Source organism: Syngnathoides biaculeatus, chromosome 22 (assembly GCF_019802595.1).
Source record: "Syngnathoides biaculeatus isolate LvHL_M chromosome 22, ASM1980259v1, whole genome shotgun sequence".
In the NCBI taxonomy this organism is placed as follows: Eukaryota; Metazoa; Chordata; class Actinopteri; order Syngnathiformes; family Syngnathidae; genus Syngnathoides; species Syngnathoides biaculeatus.
In genome coordinates this window covers 11,747,052-11,770,588 of record NC_084661.1, presented here as the reverse complement: position 1 = coordinate 11,770,588, position 23,537 = coordinate 11,747,052, and the positions used below count along the sequence as shown (strand labels likewise).

Genomic DNA, 23,537 nt, shown 5'->3' with positions numbered 1-23,537 from the left:
AAAGCCACTTTAGAGCGCATCGTTGTCGGCTAGAAGTGCATGCACATCACGGAAACAAAAGGTAGAGCAGTCAGGAGGCGGGATTCGGATTTTGCGCTCGCATGGCCACTTTAGAGTGCCTCGTTGTAGCATAAAAAAGCCACGTGACGGGCCAGTGAGATAAATCCGCACATCTGCAGGCGTAACACGTGCATTTTTACTGTTACAGCGAAGCATTGTGTAGATTTTCATAAAAATGCGCAATGATAGTTATGAACCAAGCCATATATTTTTTTAAAACCTCCCTCGGCTGCAAATATGCCGCACCATGAGCACATAATACGAAAGAAAACAGCCTGATGTCTCCCCTCTCAACAGAAGCGTAAACATATAAATCACAAAATGTTATTTTAGAGTTCAGCTTTAATTAACGGGTGGCCGACGATTAAGTCCCGACGCTGCAGTGCGCAAATTCCTTTCAACCGCCTTCTTGAGCTTTACATTTTCCGTTCGACACCCAACATATGCAGCCGTGAATAGATTGCAAATGTCATACTTTTAACTGTTACAATATCTTTTTAATATTCCAGAGATATTCTTTAAAACACAGCACGTGTCTCTTATCATCTTTGTTTTAACTCTAAAAGTGTCGAGTGTACGCTTGTCTCCTCGGCCACATCAACTATTGACGTTAATCACGTTACGAAGTCACTCATATGCAATATCGTCAACTTATGAACTCAGTCTTTTCAAAATGGATTCATAGCCTGTCTGAGATTAATAAATGGATGATTAATCTAAGACTCGAGTCAAAGAGGAAAACCCTCTGTGCCAGTTTCTAAGATTGATAGGAAACATCTACGAGGGCGGCACAGACACAGAAAGAGTTTAACGCTAGTGCGGTGCTAGCGCTAGTGCTAACTCTAGGACCGCGCTAACGCTAGCCTGAATGCTAGCTCCGCGCTAGCACTAATGCTAGCAGAGCTGGTTAAAATGAAACTTACCAGTAAAAATCAATGAGACACGCCCGTAATAAAGCAGCAACACGGTAGCACAGCGCTAACACTAGCGCAGCATTAACAGGGCCGGTAAAAGTCAGTTCCTCTGCCCATATATTATGGTACACAGAAAGAGTTTTCAAAGTTTTAATACTTTAGCTTAGGTTAAGATAGCAACAACACAGTAGCACGAACAGGGCTGGTTAAAAAATAAAAATTAAAAAAACCATACCAGTAAAACTAAAAAACAGCCGCGCCAACAGTAGCAACACGGGAGCACAGCACTAGCAGAACCGGTTAAAAAAAAAAAAAAAAGACACCTAAATCACATCGTGGCAGTCACCCAGCAGCAACACGCGAGCACAGCGCTAACAGGGCCGGTTATAAAAAAATAACTATATACCGGTAAAAATCACTGCAACACGCTAGCACAGCGCTAACACTGGCGCAGCGCCAACAGGGCCAGTTTAAAAAAAAACATACTGGTAAAAGTCGCTTCCTCGGCACATATATTCCACCAATCTCATTCTTACCTTTATAGGAAACATCTACAAGGGCGGCACGGTGGATCAGCTGGTAAAGTGTTGGCCTCACATTTCCGAGGTCCCGGGTTCGATCCCAGCCCCGTGTTCTCTTCGTGCACTCCGGTTTCCTCCCACATCCTCAAAACATGAAACATTAATTGGACACTCTAAATTGCCCCTAGGTGTGATTGTGAGTGCAGCTGTTGTCTTGATGTGCCCTGCGATTGGCTGGCAACCACTTCAGGGTGTACCCCGCCTCCTGCCTGTTGACAGCTGGGATAGGCTCCAGCACTCCCCGCGACCCTCTTGAGGATAAGTGGCAAAGAAATTGGATGGATGGAAACATCTACACACTCGCTTTCTGTGCATGTCAACAAGTGAGTTTGCGATTTTAGGATCTGCGAGCTCTAATCTGGTCAAATGGCAAGACCGCAAAATGTCATCTCACGTTGTTTTCCCCTCCGGAAAGAATAAAACAACACTCAGACACTGACGTGCGGCTTTTTCTCCAACGCCCGCCGACGCGGAAACACCCAAACAGTCGGCGCAAGTTCCGAAACGGGGCAAAAACAGCGGGCGCGTGACCTCTTCATTACCTGGGTTTGTCGGAGCTGAGGGATGAAAAGAGGAAAATGCGGCCAAGAAAACGAGTGTTTTCGCAAGAACCAACCCGGAGGGGGGAGCAAAGAAAACGAGGAAGTGGGATGTTTTCTCTCCTCGTTGCCGTACATGAAGATTTTTCCAGTTTGGCATTTGAGCAACCGCTGTGCAAGAGGGACCGAGAAAGGTGAGGGAATAGCAAGAGCTCAATAGGGTGGAGCTCTATGAAGATGATGAAAGCTGCAAGAATCATTTGCAATAAATTATTAAGCCATCTTTTTTTTTTTTAAGTTCAAAGCTACGTATGGGGAGCAGTGTGGCAATGAAACAAACATACTAAAGCAATTACTCCTCCCTGACTTGTTGTGCCAGGGGTAATCATCTTTTAAAAAAATATTTGCAAGAAGGGTTGGAAAGGTCAGTAAATAAAGTACACAGGAAAGAGTTTCATATTTGCGAACCCCTGCTACAGTGAAGAAAATAAGTATTTGAACACCCTGCTATATTGCAACTTCTCCCACTTAGAAATCATGGAGGGGTCTGAAATTTTCATCTTCGGTGCACGTCCACTGTGAGAGAGATCATCTAAAAAGGAAAATCCAGAAATCACAATGTAGGATTTTTTTTAACGATTTTTTTTTTGTGTGATACAGATGTAAATAAGTATTGGAACACCTGTTTATCAGCTACAATTCTGACCCTCAAAGACCACCAGAAGGTTCCTCTGCATAAACCAGCACGTCAAGCCCCGTCTTAAGTTTGTTGATGACCATTTGGATGATACCGAGGAGTCATGGGAAAAAGTTTTGCGGTCAAATGAGACCAAAATGGAACTTTTTGATCATAATTCCACTCACCGTAATGGGAGGAAGATGAACGACGAGTTTCATCCCAAGAACACCATCCCTACTGTGAAGCATGGGGGTGGTAGCATCATGTTTTGGGGGTGTTTTTCTGCACATGGGACAGAACGACTGCACTTTATTAAGGAGAGGACGACCGCGGCCATGTTTTGTGAGATTTTGGGGAACAACCTCTTTCCCTCAGTCAGAGCATTGAAGATGGGTCGTGGCTGAAACTTTCAACATGACAATGACCCGATGGACACAGGCAGGAAAACCAAGGAGTGGCTCCGTAAGAGGCATATCAAGGTTCTGGCGTGGCCTAGCCATTCTCCAGACCTAAACCCAATAAAAAAATCTTTGGAGGGAGCTGAAACTCCATATTTCTCAGCGACAGGCCAGAAACCTGTCTGATCTAGAGCAGATCTGTGTGGAGGACTAGGCCAAAATCCCTCCTGCAGTGTGTGCAAACCTGGTGAACAACTACAGGAAACATTTGACCTCTGTAATTGCAAACAAAGGCTACTGTACCAAATATTAACATTGGTTTTCTCAGGTGTTCAAATACTTATTTACAGCTGTATCACAATCACACACACACAAAAAAATCATTTTTCTTTTTAGATTATCTTTCTCACACCTACGATGAAAATTTCAGGCCCCTCCATGATTTCTAAGTGGGAGAACTTGCAACATAGCGGGGTGTTCAAATACTTATTTTCTTCATGGTATAATGTGCCGTAGAAAAATGACGGGTAGAACTGCCAAATCAAAGGAGCCCAGGAAAATATGGGAAGTGCGGAACACCAGTGCAGACACGTACAAGGGGACGAAAAGCAAAACTCGGACCTGCCAAACCGCAAAGTTGCCCCAGCCGAACGCGCTCCCCTTCAGGTCTCCACCTCCCTGTTGCGGGACTCGTGCGCCCTCCCCTCGAGCCCTCCTAATCGGTGTTTACATACCTGCTCGCGGACACCTCCGCCCCTTCCTCTCCCTCCGTCGCTTCCCCTCACCCTCCCACTCGGATGCGCGCCGTCTCTCCCTCCCTCGCTCTCGGCGCCGCAGTTCACGGCAAGCAGCCCCGACCGTCGGCCGCTTTCTCCGACACGCGGCCGCTCTCAGTCCTCCGGAGAGCGTCCGACCGTGCGGTGATGCCACGCCCGCCCCGGAGCGAGCGCTTCTAATCAACTTCTTGTTCTGGGTTTCTCTTTCCTTCTCAATAATGAGAAAAGACCGTCTCCTCCTGGCCGTCGCCCTCACCGCCCTCTTCTCCGCTGACCTCTACTTCATCCTCTTGCCAAAGCTGCGGAGCGCCGGGGAGGGATCGGGACGCTTTTGTCCGTGCCGCCACCGCCGCAACTCCAGCCTCCCCGGTCAGTCCTCCAGCTGGATTTCGTTCCCGCTCCAGGACGTGGCCCCTTCCGGACCCGGCGCCGGAGGCTCCAAGCTCGACGGCTTGTTCGCCCATCCGCTGTACAACATCCAGAACCCCACGCTGGGGCCGGACGAGAGGCTGCTGCAGGTGGACCAGCTGATGGACTACTTCAAGAAAAAGGTGGCACGATGGGAAAGGTCAGCTTCTGTCTTTTTAGAGCTTTGACAACTCAATTCGATTATCCACCTGTCCCGCAGGGTGATTTTTTCCGACAAAAAGCCACTAAAAGAGAAATAAGAACTTTTTGTTTCTTTTAAACCCAGTTTTAGGAGTGTACCTTGCTCCTTCAGGTTCTTCTTCAATCGGAACACGTGAGAGTGATCGCATTCGTCCTATCATGGCCTCCATCCGATTCATGTTAAAGTTCAAGCGCATCCCGTGTGTTGACCCTTCCCCAAAAAATGAACGGCAACTATTTTGGCGCACATATTTACCCGACCCGTCGGTTATTTTGAGGTGTTTACCGAAGAATCCCCGTCACCCTCGTCGCAAGTGTTACGGTGAAGCAAGGACACCTTTGGCCAAATTCAAAAACAAGGACAGCGGCAGCAGTCGAGCGACTGGTTTTACGGCCGTTCAACCCACCGCGCAGTATAAATACTCTTTTGCGTGAGCGCGCGATAACGGACGCGCAGCCGCTGCCGTAAAATCCCCCCCGCGATCGTGTTGACTGTTTGCTCCGGGGCAAAGTGATTAAGGCGACAGTCGGCGGAACGTGCGTCATCCGAGGCCACGCCGCAAACGTGTTATTGTGAGATCAACACGTCTGGCTCACTTGAAGGTAAACAGAATGTCGAAAGGAGCGACGCCCGTCCTCATCCGAAGCCGTCTTGGCCTGTGCCGCCGTCTGTCTGCTCTTTCAGCATGATTGGGAGGTTTTTTTGGACGCTCGAGGTGGAAAGGGAGAAGAATTACGAGCGGTCGAGTTGCACAATGAAAAGCGACAATATGTGGTTGTGTTGCCTCGAAAGGGGAACTTTAACACAAGTTCGATGATATATTTCGTCTTAATCAGTGACACCGTGACTCGACGTCATTTTCTTTAGTAGTGCACAGCAACGCTTCACGATATCAATCGAGCCGAGGCACATAACGGTCAAGATGTCATCGTTGTTCTTCAGACACTTGAAGTTGTACAACGAAGCCGCGGCCGCCTCCAACATCACCGTGAGCGAGCACCAAATGGCCTTCGACGCCGACGCCAGCTGGCTCGAGTTCCACGCGGGAATAAGCCGCCGCGCTCTGTACTCCCGCCGCGACCCCGCGATCGCGCGGCTGCTCCTGGACATGCGCGACATGACGGTGGTCAACGCAGGTGACGGGAGGACCGCGGTCACCCAAAATTCTCAGTTTTCTATCGGGGTGATAATGTCGATTCTTCCAGATTACACTCAAGACGAGAAGGCGCTGAAAGGAGCGTGTGACTGCAGCCAAGGTAAGGTCAGTTCACCTTTCAATTTACAGCGACATTTAAAGTTTGCACCGGTTCTGATTTGAATCTCACCATCTTGTGTCGATGGTCTCCAACGACATTCTCTCAGTCTGACCAGCTTTGTAAACACCAAAAAAAACAAAAACAAAAAAAACAGTAGTGCCAGTCTGTGTTAATTATTAATGCCAAATAGGACAGAATGTCACCAACTAACTCCCAGCAGTCCTCGGTTCTTGCATGAGAACACAAAGATGTATCTTGACCCATTCCAAGACGTTCAAGGCTAACGTTCTCCGTCTCTCTTTCCAGTGGTGAAGCCGAGTGGACACCACCTGAAACTGGCACTGAAGATGCAGAACTTTGGCAAGGCCATGTTCAAGCCAATGAGGTGACGCCCGCGTCCGCTGAGCCGCATTTATGATTTTCATAAGCACACGAGTCAAAGATGTTTTGGTGCGCGCGTGTCAGGCAGCGCAGGGACGAGGAGACTCCCGAAGACGTCTTCTACTTTGTCGATGTCCAGAGGCACAATGCGGAGATTGCTGCTTTTCACCTGGACAGGTATCTAAATGTACCGTAATTCCCGGCCTACGGAGCGCACTTGGTTACAAGCCTCACCGAGTACATTTGTAAAGGAAATACCATTTGGTACATACGTACGCCGCAGCCGTGTAAGAGCTGCAAGTGCCCACATTGAAACCCGCATTAAAACACGAGATGTTTACGAAGAAAAATGGTACACAGAAAGAGTTTAACGATAACGCAGCGCTACCGCTAGTGCTAACGCCAGCGCTGCGCTAACGCTAACAGGGCCGGTTAAAATAAAAGTTACCGGCAAATATCACTGAGACATGCCAGTAAAACAGCTGTAACACGCTAGCGCAGCGTAAAAATCACTTCTTCGGCACTTATATTATGGTACACAGAAAGAGTTTAACGATAACGCAGCGCTAACCCTAACAGGGCTGGTTAAAATAAAACTTACCGGCAATTATCACTGAGACATGCCAGTAAAACAGCTGCAACACGCTACCGCAGTGTAAAAATCACTTCTTCGGCACATATATTACGGTACACAGAAAGAGTTCTCAGAGTTTTAATACTTTACTTTAGGTTAACATAGCAACAATACGGTACCACAAACGGCTGGTAAAAAAAAAAAAAACATACCTAAATCACTGAGACATGGCAGGAACATGCTAGCGCAGTGCTAACAGGGCCGGTTTAAAAAAAATCACTGGGATGTGGGGCAGTAACACAGCAGCAACACGCTAGCACAGCGGTAACAGGTCCAGTAAAAAAAAACAAAAAAACATACTGGTAAAAATCACTGCAACACGGCAGTAGCACAGCAGCAACACGCTAGCACAGTGCTAACACTGGCGCAACGCCAACAGGGCCAGTTAAAAAAAAAAAAAAACAACATACTGGTAAAAGTCACTTCCTCAGCACATATATTCCACCGATCTCATTCTTACCTTTTCCGCTCGAGTGCCCCCTTGCGGCTGTTAGAAAAAATGCACAAATTAGCCGCATCGCCGCATAAACCGGAGGGTTGAAAGCGTGTGAAAAAAAGTCACGGTTCGTGGACCGGAAATTACAATACTTTATTTCAACGTTACGATAAGCACATCGGTAAAACAAGTTCTTTAGCGTTCCAAATGGTCATCTAATCTGATTACCTCAAATAAAGTCCTGCAGACGAGACTATCATTATGGCAGTTATCGCAAAGATGCCAAATCATCAATTCAGCTCGGGACGACAACAACGATGTCGCCCAAAAAAAAATTTCAATCTTCACACTCCGCTGCTGTAATTTCACGCAGACTGTTATTATGCTCCAAACATCCCCCTTAACACAAGCGAGGCAGACACGCTTTTATTTTCATCTATTTCTCGGTTTGGCCTGAAGTCCTTCTCATTAACGCTCACAATCTCGTTTTGCGCTCTTCCAGCGTCACACTCGATCTGTTTGATCAATGGCGAAAATGCGACTCTGGGGGAACTGAACGCCTCTTTAGAGGGAACACAGACGCATCGCGGCTTACGGGAACAGTAGTTACAGTGAACAAAATATGAATTCAAAACTTTTGATGGTGCAAGATGCCGAGAGGATAAGCGAGTGCTTTAGGCCGCACGCGATAAAAGGCCACTCCGAAATGTGCAGTATTATCACATGGCACAGTGCCAAAAGGAGAAGTGCTCAATGACACATATTTAGATGGATTTATGAACAATATTTGGGGGGAAATTGGCTTTGCGTACGTAGAAAGTATTGAATCTTTGAGCTCTGTTTATGAAAAATGGGTGTATTTATAATTTTGTTCCAGTACTGCAGGATTGACTCCGCCTAACCTTTGACCCGAGCAAGTTATGCTTTGTTGTTAACATTTAGGATCATGTTTACATGTGTGCACAAAAGGAATGTGACTTCTTCAATTATTTTCACATTATCTAGAAATTAAAAAATATATATCTCTACCTATTACTGACATTTGCCTTTTTTTTGTAATCCATGTGAGGGAAAAAAAATCAACTGAAATCGTGTTTTTGTGAATAAAATCAAAGACATTTCATTTGAAGGCCACATCACCAGCCCTATTATGACTACAAAGTTTGGCATTTTGAATCCTCATGAGTTTAAGAAAATTGATATAAGAAAAATAGGTTAATATGAAATAAGATTTCAAAAAAAAAAAGAGTGCGAGAGAAGAAGAAGAGTCCACTTACAATGACGGTTTTTGTGTTAGGATCCTGGACTTCCGCCGAGTTCCGCCTGTGGTTGGCCGGTTTCTGAACCTCACCGGCGAAGTCCTCCAAGTCACCCGAAATGACGACCTGCGGGCTGTCTTTTTCACCTCACCTGGTAAAAAAAAAAAAAAAAAAATCATAAATGAGCAAAATTCAATGTAGTGAACCGGTGTAGGGGTACACATCCGATATTTATACATTTCGCTAGCTTTTATTGTAGTTTACCTTTATTTCTTGCTCGGCTTCTTTTTCTTCTTCGACTCTGCTGTTATTAATTGGCGTATTTGCGTAATCTAGTGGACATTGGATAGATAGATAGATAGATAGATAGATAGATAGATAGATAGATAGATAGATAGATGCAAGAAAATCTTCTGATTTAAATGTGCTACCTAAACTATATTAAAAACAAACAGTAGCCCTGATAATTTTGCGTTGTATTTATGATTCACTCAATAAGATAACCATTTTATTGCAAAGCAAGCTTCAATCACCTTTTTTTTCATATTTTTGGAGGGGTGAAACAAAAAAATATAACGACATATTTTTTTGTACAAACAGGTAGCTCGGCTTCTTCTTCTTCTTCTTCTTCTTCTTCGATTCCGCTGTTATTGATTGGGCGATTGGCGTCATCTAGTGGGCGTAAGATAGATAGATAGATAGAATTATTATATATATAAATTAAGTCATTTTGGTCCAGAGTAACATCTTATTCAATGTTTTTCTTGTTTTTTTTTTCTCTCGTCCTTTCTGTCCACCCAGCCAACAACACGTGTTTTTTCGCCAAGTGCCTGTACGTGTGCAAGACGGAATACGCCGTGTGCGGGAGCCCCGACCGGCTGGAGGGCTCCCTCTCCGCCTACCTGCCGGGCCTCAGCATCGCCCCCCGCATCTCCATCCCCAACCCCTGGGCGCGCTCGTACACCTTCACCGGACAGGAAGAGTGAGAAATCCCCCGTTCCGCCCGCCCCCGAGGGCAACCGAGCCGGAATATTTATTTCCATATTTTTTTTTTTTTTTTCGGGAAAAGGTGGCAGGTGAATCCGTCCTACTGCGATACCGTCAAGAAGCTTTATCCGTACAGTTCGGGCAACAGGCTCCTCAACATCATTGACATGTCCATCTTTGACTTTCTGATTGGTATGTTTTCATTTTTTTAATATGCATTCACAAAGAGCAACTTTACAATGAAGGAAAAGGAAAAAAACAAGATCTTGCGTCGTGGTATGTGAGAAGCAAAAAATAAATAGATACAATTATAATTATGTCACAATAATTGTTGCAGTAATTTAATATTTTTTCCATGTCATTTGTTCAATCAAATATATGAATTTATTTTTATGAATGTTTGATTCATTATCAATTAAATAATTTTTTTGGTAAATAAAATATGAAATGTTAGCAGTATAAACAATTATAGATATACATTAAAAATAGTATTTATTTTGTTAAACAATCAGACAATTATTAATAATAAACTTGCAATGTAATAAAGCATGGATTATTATTTTATTATTAAAATACACTGGTGGCTTGGTGGATCTTCGTGAGGATAAGTGGCTAAAAAAATAGATAGATGGATAATTATGTCACAATGATTGTTACATTAATTTTCATATTTTTTCCATATAATTTGTTCATTAAAATATATATATATTTTTAAGAACGTTTGATTCACTATCAATTAAATTGCTTTTTTAAAATAAAAAATATGAAATGTTAGTAGTATTAACAATTACAGAGATACATTAAACAAGTAGTATTTATTTTGTTAAACATTCGGACAATTATTAATAGTTAAATTACAATGGAATAAATTGTGGATTATTATTTGATTATTGAAATACAGTATTCCGTGACATATTCACTTTTTTTTTTTTTTTTCCCCCATACAGGTAACATGGACCGACACCACTACGAGATTTTTACCAAATTTGGAGATGAAGGATTTCTCCTCCACTTGGACAATGCCAGAGGGTAAGAGGGGGAGAACAAAAAAATAGATATTTATGTATTTATTTAATTTGAAGTCACACGATGCGATAATGTGATTGCAGATTTGGGAAGCACAGCCAAGATGAGATGTCCATTCTTGCCCCGCTATCTCAGTGCTGCATGTAAGTACGACGTAACGCAGACTCACTTATCAATGATGTACTAATATCGGGAAAATATAACAGCCATGACGTGTTTATCATGTCACTTTTGTTGATGTTGCCGTTATATTTGACCTTTTTATGAATCATCTCCCGTAGGATTAAGCGCTCCACTCTGTTAAGGCTCCAGCTGTTGGCCCACCCGCAGTTCAGACTGAGTGACGTGATGCGGGAGTCCCTGCAAAAAGACCCCCTGCGGCCCATCCTGACGGAAGCCCACCTCTCCGCCCTGGACCGCAGGCTCCTGAAGCTCCTGCGGGCGGTCCAGCGCTGTACGCGGAAGCTGGGCGACGAGAGGGTCGTCGCCGACGACTTCATCGGCGATACGGTGAACCCTCGGGCCAGCGCTCAGAGCAAAAAGGCCAGATAGCGGCAGAGGATGAACGTCCACTCCGCGTCTTAAGACTTCATGGTGAAGTGCAGCCGTTTCGATTTTAACGGAACGAGCCGGCGATCAGTGCGATTTGCTGTCAATCTGGAGAGCGTGCGCAGAAAACGCATTGAGCGGTGCGTTTGCGACAAGCCTGTTCTCGCACACGGGCACATATCAGAAGATTGTTGTTCAAACAGAAAGAGAAAGCACAATAATGGGTGATGGATACACTCGTTTATCATGTGTTGTTATTCAAGGATCATGCACGAGAATGGATTGCTTGTGAATATGTTGGAATCGATGCAAAGTAACCACCCCTGTTCAAATCAGAGCTTTGTGTGACCAAAAAAAAAAAAAAAAAAAAAAAAAAAACCCCAACAAACAAAACAAGACCAAAATAAAGATTTGGCACTATTTAAAGTGCCTCTAAATAACTGTAAAACAAGTCTGGTGTGGCGGAGAAATGTGTTAGAATAGTTCAGGACATGCATGAGGGCAGCAGAACAGCGGTGAGATGTGCCAGAAGAATTTAAGGTGGACGTGGGACTGCATCAGGGATCCGCGCCCAGCCCCTTCCTGTTTGTTGACCTTGTTAGGTCACAATGGTGGAAAAAAGTTTTGAAATTACTTTTCATTTTTGTTTTCTCAAGGTCACAAAAACCTTGTTGAACAAGGGATGTGTTGACCTTTTACATCCTCTATACCAGGGGTTCAAACTCATTTTCGTCACGGACCACATTGTCATTCTGGTTTCCCTCAGATGGCCGTTATGACTGAAAATATAGAAATCTTTATCCGTCTCATCATATTTACAGATGAAATTTATAAACTAGTTTTGAGGTCAGAAATCTAGGCTAAATGTGTTTGACTATTATTGATGTGTGGTAAGATTAAAAAAAAACACTTGCTGTATCTCAATGTTATCATTTATGATGAGTTTGAAATTTGTGCACAGATATGATCAAGAATCACAGAAGTTAACACACATGATTTACCTTCACGGGCCACATAAAATCATGTGGTGGTCCGGATCTGGCCCTCAGGATTCGAGTTTGACATCTGTGCTCTAAACGTTGAAAAAAAAAAAAAAAATCTCCAAAACATTTGGTTAATTGCATTTGAATGAATTCAAATTCAACAGCGCCATGTATTCTCCTAGTGGCCAATGACTGAACTGCACCTCCCTCCCCAACACACACAATGGAAAATTGAAATTACATCACCAGTACCAAAGTGCAATAAATAAATATGAAAAACAAAAGACACCTGATCCAGAGAGCTGTATTCTTTTTTTTTTTATTGCTTAAACTGCCATCTGGAACAATCTATACCAAAAAAAAAGGATAAACATCTTTGCACATACAGGAGGGTCAAAACTGAATACAGGGGAAGAATAGAAAAAAGGAATGGTCCTCTGATGGGCCTTGTGGATCAGCGCCGACCTGCTTCAAGGTCGGAGCCAGCGGGAGCGACCGACGACTACTGTAAGCCCAGGAAAAAAGTTCAGCGGAGGCAAACCGGGACGACTGCAGTGTGGCTAAAAACATTTACAACCCGTTCCTGACGTTGCCGCTATTTACACAGAGACCCCCCTCGTCGGAACCAACCCCTTCGTCCCTATCCAGAATCTTTTTCCTGTGGAGCGGGATGGATAAGAAGTGACTAAATCCGCAAGGATAGCCTGAGCGGGAGGATGACCAGTGACTACTCTGCAAATCAGCATTAAAATTTGATCAACGATGACTCAAGGAATGAAGTTAGGCTGAAATGACTTTATAATCGTGTAATAACAAAAATATTCAATAACAAAAGTGGTCGCTTTCTGCGCAAAGCTGCCGCTGTCGAGGATGTCTAGACGACGTCACGCCGAATGAGCACAGACAGAACAACTCGCAAGCAGTCGGCGAAAAAAAAAAAAGTTTGAAATAAATAACTCGCTTCTTAATACCTAAAATACCTTTGATGTCCCGAAATATGTTTCGTTACACCATTTCATCTACTCGAGGAAAAAAAAAAAAATCAGAAGCCATTATTACACAATACAATTTCATACTGTTGTGTTGATCGACAAGAAGCGTTTATTTACTTTGTGGCACTGGACAGCTAAAATAGTAATTTATGGAAAAATAAGTGTTTACAAAAGACAGTGAGAACATATCCTTTTAAAAGATAACCAACACTCCAAACCATAAATCGAAGAATCGTCACCGAGTTAATGAGCGTCCTAACTTCAACCTTTCGATTACAAACCGTAACATAAGTGACCAAGTTATTCGGTTTTGACTTAAAAAAAAAAAAAAAAAAACTGAATACTGAAATACACAATACTTTTGGGTTTGTTCCCCTTTTATATATATTTTTAAATTCATCTCTTCAAGGCAGTTCTTGTAGAGGTGTTCTACAGATTAGGACCAGAAAAGTTTGGGAGGGGAAAAAAAAAAAAAAAATCTTTCAGCGCTTCAAATAGCAGGTAACAATTCAACTCACCTTGTATGAAACATTTTGCACCAGCCTGGAAGCTAACACGCTAAAAATGAACTTTTCGACGGAGTCTCAAACGACTGCTGGGAAAAAATTGCAAAAAAAAAAAAAAAAAAAAAAAGCCGCGACTTCGAACTGACGAGATTTTGGTCTACGCTCGTGATGTCTAAATGGGACTGCGTGGGAGGTTTTTTTGATTGTCCTGTCTCTGAGCGCTCGGATCTCACAACAAATCTTGCTTTGCGTTCTTGCAACAACAACAAAAAAAAAAAAATCAAAACAAAGAGGAACCAGCAGATATATGACAGAAGTAGCGTGGTGCAACTGTGCCTACACGGTTAACGTTACAGCAGCTGGTTACAAGCGCTGGTGAACGGCTAAAAGTCACCCCTGGGTGACGGGTGGGGGGGGGTGGCAACCACGAAAGAAAAGAGGGGAAACTCAAGAGGAGGGAGGGGAAGAGGGTGGGAAAGTGGCAGAAAGCAAATTGCGGTGGTCTGGGTTAGGGACGGGTCTAAACGGAGCAAAAGAAGGGGAAGGGGGTGTGGGGGGGTAGAAAGAACGCGAGCTCCTTCAGACTGAAAGCGACACAAAGCTGTTGTACTGTTGGATGTTGCGTTTGAGGATGTCCGAGCACGGGCCCAGGACGCGCTCGAAGCGAGGCCGGTCCAGCTTGACGCACTTGAGGGGGCCGCGGGCCACCACCGTGGCGGCGCGGGGGCGGTTCATCAGCAGAGCGATCTCACCTGGGCGAAGCGGACCGGCGACACAAATCAACGTCAGCTGTAACCCAAACGGATTCTGACCGGAATTTGGCCACTTTAGAAATGCTACGACAACTTTTCTCATAACCAGATGCAAGCCCAATCCAGACTGCAGTGTAAAAAAAAAAAAAAAAAAAAATCGAATAAATTTGTCCAAAATGAAGTAGCAAGTATCCATAATGTGAACAAACACGTACCAAAGTAGTCCGATGGTCCTAATCTCCCCACTTCGACAAACTCTTCGTTCTCCGAGCGACGCTGCAACACCGCAGCAGAACCCTGAAAGATGCAGAGTGCAATTTTGACAACGCCTCGCGGCGACTGAGTTTGCCGAGTCTCTCGTCCATATTCCTCTGGTTCCGGCCTTTACCTCCAAAATGATGAAGAACTCATCTCCAGGTTCTCCCTGCACTACAATCTTCTGGCCGTCCTCAAACTGGACCGGCTCCAGCGCGTCGGCGACGGTCAGGCGCTCCCACTTGTCCAAAGATTCTGAGCGGACGAGAGCAAAAGGGACACGGCGCCATAATAAGGTCAAATTAAAAAAAAAAAAAAAAGTCAACTCATTACTAGTTTTGCTTTTCTTCATTTCACTTGTGTTCAACTTTTTAGTCCAACACATTTGCATTTATTTTTCAAGAACGTTTCTTTTTAAACTTTGGTTGGGATAAAAATAATTTCATAACCAGTACATTTGTATTGAGTCATTATTTAAGTATGTAGTTTTGCACATTTACGTGGCGGCACGGTAACCGACTGTTTAGCACATCTTGCTCACACACAAAGCTAGCGCCGCGCCGACGGGGCCGGTGTGACGGTCTGATCGCTCCCCCGTGCTGAAAAGTCGCCTTGTTATTAATGCGCATGCGCTACTAACAGGGGAACTTTGGGTAGGTAGTAGACGGTTACTGGGAAATCCCCTGCTCTCATCGTTCCCCTTCTTCTCCATAAAGCGGGCTAACATATACGTTATAGCCTAACTGTAACCCTAACCTAACCTTAAAACAAATGTATACACATATCTGTACGTCTGCTGTGTTCGTCCATAGCGAACATGAACACTTGGCGACAAGTTGTCGAATAGCACGCGTTGAAGCATGGATGCGGATGTTTACAGAACTGGCCGGAGGTTTACAAAATATACGCGCATGCGTATCAATGTACGTGCGTGCGCATTAAGCACAAGAAGACTTTTCAGCAGCGGGAGCGCTCAGACCACACCGGTTTAAAAAAATAAAAATAAAAATACTGGTAAAAATCACCGAGACATGGCAGTAACACGCTAGTGCAGCGCTAACAGGGCTGGACCTGTAAAAATCACTTCCTCGGCACATATATTCCACCGGTCTCACTCTTACCTTTTCCGCTCGAGTGCCCCCTTGTGGCCGTTAGAAAAAAAAACGCGCAAATTAACTGCAGGGTTGAAATCGTGTGAAAAAAGTCGCGGAAATTACGGTTATTGGAGAACCTAAATTGCCCATATGTGTGAATTTGAGTGCAAATGGGTGTTTCTTTATGTGTGCCTGGCGATTGGCTGGCGACCGATTCAGGGTGTACCCTGCCTCTTGCCCAAAGATAGCTGGGATAGGATCCAGCACGTCCGTGACCCTTGTGAGGATAAGTGGTGCAGAAGATGGATGGATAAACACAATATTGATGTTCTAAGCGTGAATCATGTTGAAGTGGCTTAGAATATTATTGAATACACTTTTTGGATATAAAACATTTTGCTTTCTTGTTGGTCATGATGGTGACACTTGGAGACCCAAGTATTTTTTTTTTATAGTTTAGTAGTTTTATAGCATAGTTTTCATATCGTGAGACTCACTGTTCTAGGCGATGCATAAAATCTGATCTTAACAGAGACAGTCGAGGCAAAAACTTACCTAAAATGGAAACTTTCCTAAGGAATTCCTCATACATCTTCCTCTTCCTTAAAGTGCTTCCCTGCATTAAAAAAAAAAAACAAGCACGGCTTTGTTAATCTTCTTAGCAATCAATTGAATTTGTCCCGAGGCGTCGTCGTCTGTACAACATGCTGACGTCTCCTCACCATGAGTATTCTCCTGTAGCTGTCTCTGTCGATGCCCCACAGCTTGACGTTGGTCTTGGCTCTGACGGTGGCGGCCCTCGGGGTACCGTATATCAGCGCCAGCTCGCCGAAGCTGCCGCCTTCGCCGATGCTGGTGACCCATTCGTTGTTCACGTACACCTGTGCAATTGAAGACGAGGATAATATTAGTAGCGGAGGCCTGCCTTTAAAAAAAAAAAAAAAAAAAAAACACTTCCTGTTTGTGTGAATATATTTTTTTGCAGGGTGCAAGATTTGCCACTAATCAGAAATCAAGAGATACTCACGTCCATCTCCCCTTGATCAATAACGTAGAAATTGTCACCCTCGTCACCTGTGGACATACGATAGCAAGTCAGACTCATAGACGGGCGTGCTTCGATTCGAAATTTTGTCATTTTTGTCATAGCAATCTTACCCTGCAAAATAACGGTCTCCCCGGCGATGTAGGTGACAGGAAACATGGCGTCAAATATGTCACTGCGAAGACACGTTTGAGAGTTAGCCGGAGTTGACCAAAGTTTTAGAACAGCAGTTCACAAACGAGAGTCAGCGAGATGGAGCTTGGGGGGTCTGAAAAATAATTTGCAATGATGTTCCTCCAAGGGACCGAGCAAGTTATAGATGCCCTCAACCCTTCAAAAAAAAGTTGATAATTGCCAACAAAACAGTGGCAAAGCACTATTTTCAATATGACAAATGCCATGAAGCTCCTCTTCGCACTTCTACTTAGTTCCTTGGCAACAAGATGCAACAAATGGTGCCAAAGCAATACTTATAAGCAATATTACACAAGACTTTGGCCTCGGCACAGAAACAGTGAAAAGATGTTTTTAAGTTGTTTTTTTTTTTTTTTTTTGGGATGATCATTCACACGAAGTGTCAGAAATATTATTTATGGTCCCCAAATATGGAAGTAAATATGTGCCACCAGGATTTGAATTAAAAATGCCACTGAAAATGAAAGGTTGAAAAATTTGCATTGTTATTTCAAAGTGATTTTAAATAGCTGTATTTCAGTGTTAACAAATTCGCCAGGTAAAAAAAAAAAAAAAAAAAAAAAAAAAAAAAAATAAAAAATTAACCTTTAAAATCCAAACGCAATATTTTCACTCTCCTGAGATTCAACTGGCTACAATTCGCTGCCTGAAATTCTGTGTCGAGGCAGCAGCCAATCCAGTTACGCTTTCATAGCATGCGACGTCACGTGACCAAGAAAGCGTAACTGGATTGGCTACCTTCTTAACACTGAATTTAGACGACATTTAGGGTTGCACGGGGTTATTATGATCAACTGGCCTTACGATTAAGAAGGGAAATAAACTTTCACTGCAAGGCCAAATATTTTAGAACCTTTTGCTGTAGAAGGCAACTCAAGTTCAAGTCGGATACCTCCTCTCGTTGTCATCCAGGTGAGAGAAAAGCACGTTCTTTTCGATTGCTTTAGCTAAGGCAGCCATCGTCTTGTAGTCCTTCGGGATGACCTGAAGGAAGGACAGAGGGGACAATGGTATCAAGGACCCGCTTAAAAAGAACCTCACCGAACGTGTGTGTACCTTTCTGACGTAGGAGGCGGCATCTTCCTCCGTGTAAACCTCAGCGCTGAAGGCTCCCCTCCGCCTGCGACCCTTCACCACAGGGTTCATGGGCGGGGACACCTCCTCGTCGCGGGAGTCGGAGCGCGAACTGCTGGCCTTCTGCTGGTTCTGGATCTGCTTGGCCTCCTCCTGGTGGGAAGGCAGGACACAACAGTCCGAGGTGTGTCGAAACGATCTTTATTGCAAATTTGGGAGAGAACTGGATTACAATCAATTGACCCCTCCGTAGAGGGCACTTAACCACGCCTCCTGAAGTGACGTCACGCCACGTGCGCTCACGTAAGACAAACAGTAAAAATGGCAAATACAATACAATACATTCTGAACTGAGACAGACTCCATGCTTCTGATTTCATTCAAATCAACGATATATTATAGATTCTAAATACAATGCATTCTTAACTGAGAGAGACGCCATGCTTCTGATTTCATTCAATCATTCACACGTAGCGGTGTTATGCTAGCGGAGAACGTCTCATTCATTTATACGAGACGTGTATTAAAAATCAAATTTAGGGCATATCTTCGTGCAAACGCAGTCTGGTTAACTTTCGGCCGCGAGCCAGCAAGAAATCAATACGTTTGTGCAGTCCGATCATCGCTAAATATCGCTCGACAAAGAATAAGTGTGTCAATCGTTCACACGTAGTGGTGTTATGCTAGCGAAGAACTTCGAATTCATTTATACGAGACATGGATTGAAAATCAAATATAGGGCATATCTTCGTGTAAACATATGTGTTCCGGTTGAAATTAGATGGATTTAGTTGATGATGCGGTCTTCCACAAAGTTTGATCCATCAAAGGCATTTTTCGCACTGGGTCTTCGGTTTTGGAAAGGGTACGAATCGAACTCCACCAACTAGCCTTTCAGGATACCTGTCGTCACTATTACAAAGTCCGTGACTTCACCTCTTAACCATGTTTTTTGTTAAATAACCCAAATACGGGATAAAACGCTAACTAAACCTATACTGGACCATGCAATGTCTGAGAAAAACGGGCTTTGGTTTATGCAGATCTCTGGCCTCTGATTGGTCAGTGACGCGGATTGCGCAATATCCACGGAGGGGTGAATTGGAGTGGGAGTATAAACAAACAACAGATTTTTGATTGAATAATTGTGCACACCCCCATAACTGAGAAACAGGGATGAGAATGACCAATTTGGAAAAAACACTGAAAATGTCTGCCTTCACCGCAAACATTTTTTATAAAACACGGTTAAATGGTGACTTCTGGTCACTTCTAAAAGTGTAAATACAGGGCAATCATAACATTTTGAAAACTTAAAATGAGTCCAAACAACCAAAAATAATTTTGCCAAACTTAACATACATAAAAATGTAGACTGGGTGAAATTTATATCAAATAAGCTACTACTGCACTTACAAATTGTACTTCAGAAATAAGTACACAACTAGTAGTTTCTTTCGGCTTGTCCCTTTCGGGGTCGCCACAGCGTGTCATCTCAGATGAACGCACATATGTTTGGCACAATTTTTACGCCGGATGCCCTTCCTGACGCAACCCTTCTCAGGGAGTGGAGGCCCCAGTGGGATACGAACCCACAACCCCTGGTTTATCAAACCAGTGCTCTAACCACTGAGCTACAGGGCCCCTCGAAATAAGTACACAACTAATTTGTTTATATATATATATATCTATACATATCTATCTATATATATATATCTATATATCTATATAGATATATATCTATATATATATATAGATATATATCTATATATATATATAGATATATATCTATCTATATATATATAGATATATATCTATATATATATATATTATATATATATATATATCTATATAGAGATATCTCTATATATAGATATATATATCTATATATAGATATATATCTATATATAGATATCTATATATATATAGATATCTATATATATATATAGAGATATCTCTATATATAGATATATATAGATATATATATATCTCTATATATAGATATATATATATCTATATATCTATAGATATATATATATCTATATATCTATAGATATATATATATCTATATATCTATAGATATATATATATCTATATATCTATAGATATATATATATCTATATATCTATAGATATATATATATCTATATATCTATAGATATATATATATCTATATATATATATATCTATAGATATATATATATATCTATATAGATATATATATATATATATATAGCTACAGATAGGCCTAATCGTTTTAACAGTTGTCAATTATATAATATTTGAGAAATTCACCTCCCACTTACCTTTCCGTTTCCTGGTTTGGATATGCTCCTGAATATTTTTTTTGCTCCTCAGCTTCCATAATTGATCATATCGGAACACACAGCACTTTGCCGGGAACGTCCACTTTTTGTATGTGTTCGGTTAAACATGTTGATACAGTTTTCGTTCCTATCTGCATGGTTATACTTTTTTTCAAGCCACGCCCATCTGAAACAGTTTTTTGCCCCCGTGGTTTTTAATCAATTTCCCTGGCACGATCTTCCACTTTTCGCTCCAAGACTTTCGCCACACTGGCAAACTTGCAGACCACTCGATAACATGCGTACGTATATCTATAAGTTATAACTATGCTACGCTTCTCTTTGAAATCTTAACATCAGAGTGAAAATACCGATGAAATACCGCCAAAATTCTGCTGGAAACCGGAATTTTGTTGTTATTATGAACACCAAATTTGACGCAAACAGATAGCAATGCCGTTTTTTGCTATCAGAGCTATGACTAATTGCACGACAAGCATTTCCGATAGATGCTGGCAGCCGGTCTTGATCGCAGCCTCGCCACGCGTCAAGCCACACCGACCCCCCCGAAAAAATTATTTTCTCTACGGATTTACACGTTTCACAAAAATGACATTTTCAGCTGAAAAAACTCAGAATTCCATGAATCCGCGGAAAATTCTCATCCCTGAATGAATTGACTGTTCGTAGGCCTTCATCCGATAAGATAAGGATGTGTAATGAGTATAAACATGAAATTTTGAGGCTGTTAAAAGAAAAAAAAACTGCAACACAAAATGCTAGTATTAACTTTGTAACAACTACATTTCTGTTCGGCGGGCAATAATGTACCAAAATGTGCACGCACGCACCTTCTCGAGCCTCTCAAAATACTCCCTGAGGAAGGCCATGGGCCGGTCGGGCCTGGAGGTGCAGAGCTGGACAATGCAGTCCTTCAGCAGCTGCTGAATGTTGTGTTTCTGCACGTACTGCTCGCATTCCCTCAGGCTGCGCTCCTCTTCGCTGCTCGTGCTTCCAGAAGCCATGACGACAACCGCAACCTTGCTCTAAGACCTCTAACCTTGGGAAGCGGGAGAGAGCGCCAACAGGAAGAGGGGGGGCGGGGGGGGAACAGATGAGATTTTCTCAATGCCATGAGAAGTTGCAGGATTATTAAATGAGGGATGTGGCACTTGAGGTTTGTGTGTGAGAATATGAGAACTGGACAAACATAACAAGAACATGAGAGAAAGAACCAGAGCGGGAAGCCAGAGATGTTTGGTGTTGTTTAGCCAGTCATATGATGTCTGACTTCAGAGCGCGACGTTTTTCATCCCCTCGAGTCGAGTTTGATATCACAGCGAGTGGCTGTGAAAGTGTGTCACGAACAATGCCTCATTTTTGCGAAAGTCACAAAACAAGATTGCGCCGGGCCTCTCGTTTGTGCTTGCATACAAGCAGAAAAACACTTCTGAGAAAAGCCACACGCGATGATATGAGCAACCTCTGCCATGTACTGTATGCATCGAGCTTAAATGGTGGTTGGCCAACATCAAACAGGAAGGCCTCTTAACTGTTGTGCTTAGAAACAAGTTCCTGTGTTTTAAAAAAAAAAAAGTCCCCCTACACCACATCCATCCTGTGCATGCAAGATTATCAATCACGTGTGTAATTTAAATATAGTGTTATCAAATTATAAGCACTAAATACTGACTGAATACTGTATACCACATAGCTCAATAATGCAATGTGACAGACAAAACAACCAGAAGCAATTTATTCATGTTGACTTCTACTTTGAAGAAAAAAATAAATACAGGTCCCTTGAGTTAAGAGGAAAATGACGCCACATAATTTTGCCTTGCAAAAATTCCTAAAGCTTTTCGCTAACACACAATGAAAAACACCTGCCATGTGGTGGCAAGCAAGTTTCTTTCGGCTTGTCCCTTTCGGGGTCGCCACAGCGTGTCATCTCAGATGAACGCATATATCACACCAAAAGGATCTCCCGCTACACAAACTGTTTAGTTCATTCCATTTTAATCATGCTATTATTGTACATTATGAAAAAGTATGACACTGTAGAGAGCTATTTTTCTTATGAAAATCTATTTTTTGTGTTAGTTTTTTTTTTATGGGGTTGGAATTGAGTAATGACATTTCCATTCACTTAAGTGAGGATTTGCAATTATTATGAGCATTCGTGGAATGAAGTAAACCCATAAATCAAGGCACCACTGTAATCCTAGAAGTTATGAAGCTACAACCCGCAGTTTACTATCATACACTTGAATTATGACAATTGGCAACTCTATCCGAACACTGACTTTTCTTTAAAGTGAAATTAAATAAAGATGAACAGTTAATGTGAAATTTAGTTTATCATCATACAGTTTAATAACGCCGAGGGATATTAACCCTCACTAATTTAATCAGAACGTCCAATTTTCCAGAGTAAAAATAAATATCCTGCATAAACACGCGGTTTTATATGAAAAATGATCTTCGTTAATCAAAATAAATCATTTATATGCTCGATGACCTTGTTAATCATGCTCCAGTTTAAGATGCAATGCAAAAAACACCACCGGTGGCAATCCCGCATTTGAAATAAAAGCTCAATATGAATTTTGAAAATAACATCGTGTGCACTCTGCAATGACGTCCAGGTCAGGAGTGTTTGTCGAAACGAAAGCTTTGACCACTTCGTGAAGTGGCGTATCTTGCATTGGACGACAAAACCCCGCCGTGAGAATTGTTCTACTTTATCCGCCGTGTGTAACTGCAGTCCTAAAGGAGCGTTTATGGATTTTTTTATTTTTTTTTTTAAATGTACAGCCTGCTAGGTCCGTGTAAAGGCAAAAGCCCTCTTGCGTTGACGCCATCTTGGGTTCCATCATAAACAAACGCGAGACAAGACAAAACAAATTTCACCAAAGCCGTGCGTCGACGAAAAGGAAATGAGAGCACTCACAAGATGTAGTAATATTCCTACCGAGCCCTTCGAAAGTGACTCGGGACGGCTGATATTTGTCACGGTTGAAACCCTTAGCAAGGTAGTGCTCTCTTCGATCTTTTTTTTTGCCGAGCCCTGGACCGCTGCCCCACCGGATACGGCTGAGAGCCAATCAACGGCCTTCGCTGACGTCAATTCTCCTCGTTCTGACATGTGAGCCCGTAACCCTTGGCAACCTTAAAGGGGACGCGTCCAGCCAATGACGTCAAGGAGCTCGTCTGGAATTGGAATTTTTTTTTTTTTTAAACTGTTTAAC

At 42.7% G+C, this 23,537-nt stretch overlaps 2 protein-coding genes and 1 long non-coding RNA gene across 7 annotated transcripts; 1 reads left to right on the top strand and 2 right to left on the bottom strand.

Annotated features, from left to right (window-relative positions):
* The first annotated feature begins 3,994 nt into the window (after window positions 1–3,994).
* fam20a (FAM20A golgi associated secretory pathway pseudokinase) lies at window positions 3,995–13,230 on the top strand. 3 transcript variants are annotated; one of them, XM_061811037.1, is made up of 12 exons: window positions 3,995–4,515; window positions 5,500–5,693; window positions 5,763–5,813; window positions 6,120–6,198; window positions 6,279–6,371; window positions 8,562–8,677; window positions 9,124–9,204; window positions 9,325–9,505; window positions 9,593–9,702; window positions 10,458–10,539; window positions 10,620–10,679; window positions 10,818–13,230. In XM_061811037.1, the coding sequence occupies exons 1-12, from the start codon at window positions 4,166–4,168 to the stop codon at window positions 11,086–11,088; spliced, it is 1,668 nt and encodes a 555-aa protein (XP_061667021.1). In that variant the 5' UTR covers window positions 3,995–4,165; the 3' UTR covers window positions 11,089–13,230. The 3 variants fall into 3 exon arrangements, with proteins under 3 accessions (XP_061667021.1, XP_061667022.1, XP_061667020.1); XM_061811038.1 differs by lacking the exon at window positions 9,124–9,204 and having other exon boundaries at window positions 3,998–4,515; XM_061811036.1 differs by lacking the exon at window positions 6,279–6,371 and having other exon boundaries at window positions 4,019–4,515.
* Window positions 7,015–9,132, bottom strand: LOC133495957 (uncharacterized). The gene is made up of 4 exons (XR_009793692.1): window positions 9,057–9,132; window positions 8,788–8,855; window positions 8,542–8,674; window positions 7,015–7,315 (listed from the first exon to the last, which is right to left on the bottom strand). It is a non-coding gene; the product is annotated as an uncharacterized LOC133495957 (long non-coding RNA).
* Window positions 13,231–13,368: 138 nt separating the features above from the next.
* LOC133495955 (cAMP-dependent protein kinase type I-alpha regulatory subunit) lies at window positions 13,369–23,416 on the bottom strand. 3 transcript variants are annotated; one of them, XM_061811042.1, is made up of 11 exons: window positions 23,240–23,407; window positions 21,138–21,346; window positions 17,964–18,134; window positions 17,800–17,891; window positions 16,826–16,887; window positions 16,695–16,741; window positions 16,390–16,548; window positions 16,223–16,283; window positions 14,707–14,828; window positions 14,534–14,615; window positions 13,369–14,318 (listed from the first exon to the last, which is right to left on the bottom strand). In XM_061811042.1, exons 2-11 carry the CDS (start codon window positions 21,309–21,311, stop codon window positions 14,146–14,148), a joined length of 1,143 nt encoding a protein of 380 aa, XP_061667026.1. In that variant the 5' UTR covers window positions 21,312–21,346; window positions 23,240–23,407; the 3' UTR covers window positions 13,369–14,145. The 3 variants fall into 3 exon arrangements, with proteins under 3 accessions (XP_061667026.1, XP_061667025.1, XP_061667024.1); XM_061811041.1 differs by having other exon boundaries at window positions 17,800–18,134; window positions 21,138–21,341; window positions 23,240–23,416; XM_061811040.1 differs by having other exon boundaries at window positions 17,800–18,134; window positions 23,240–23,414.
* Between the last annotated feature and the right edge of the window lie 121 nt (window positions 23,417–23,537).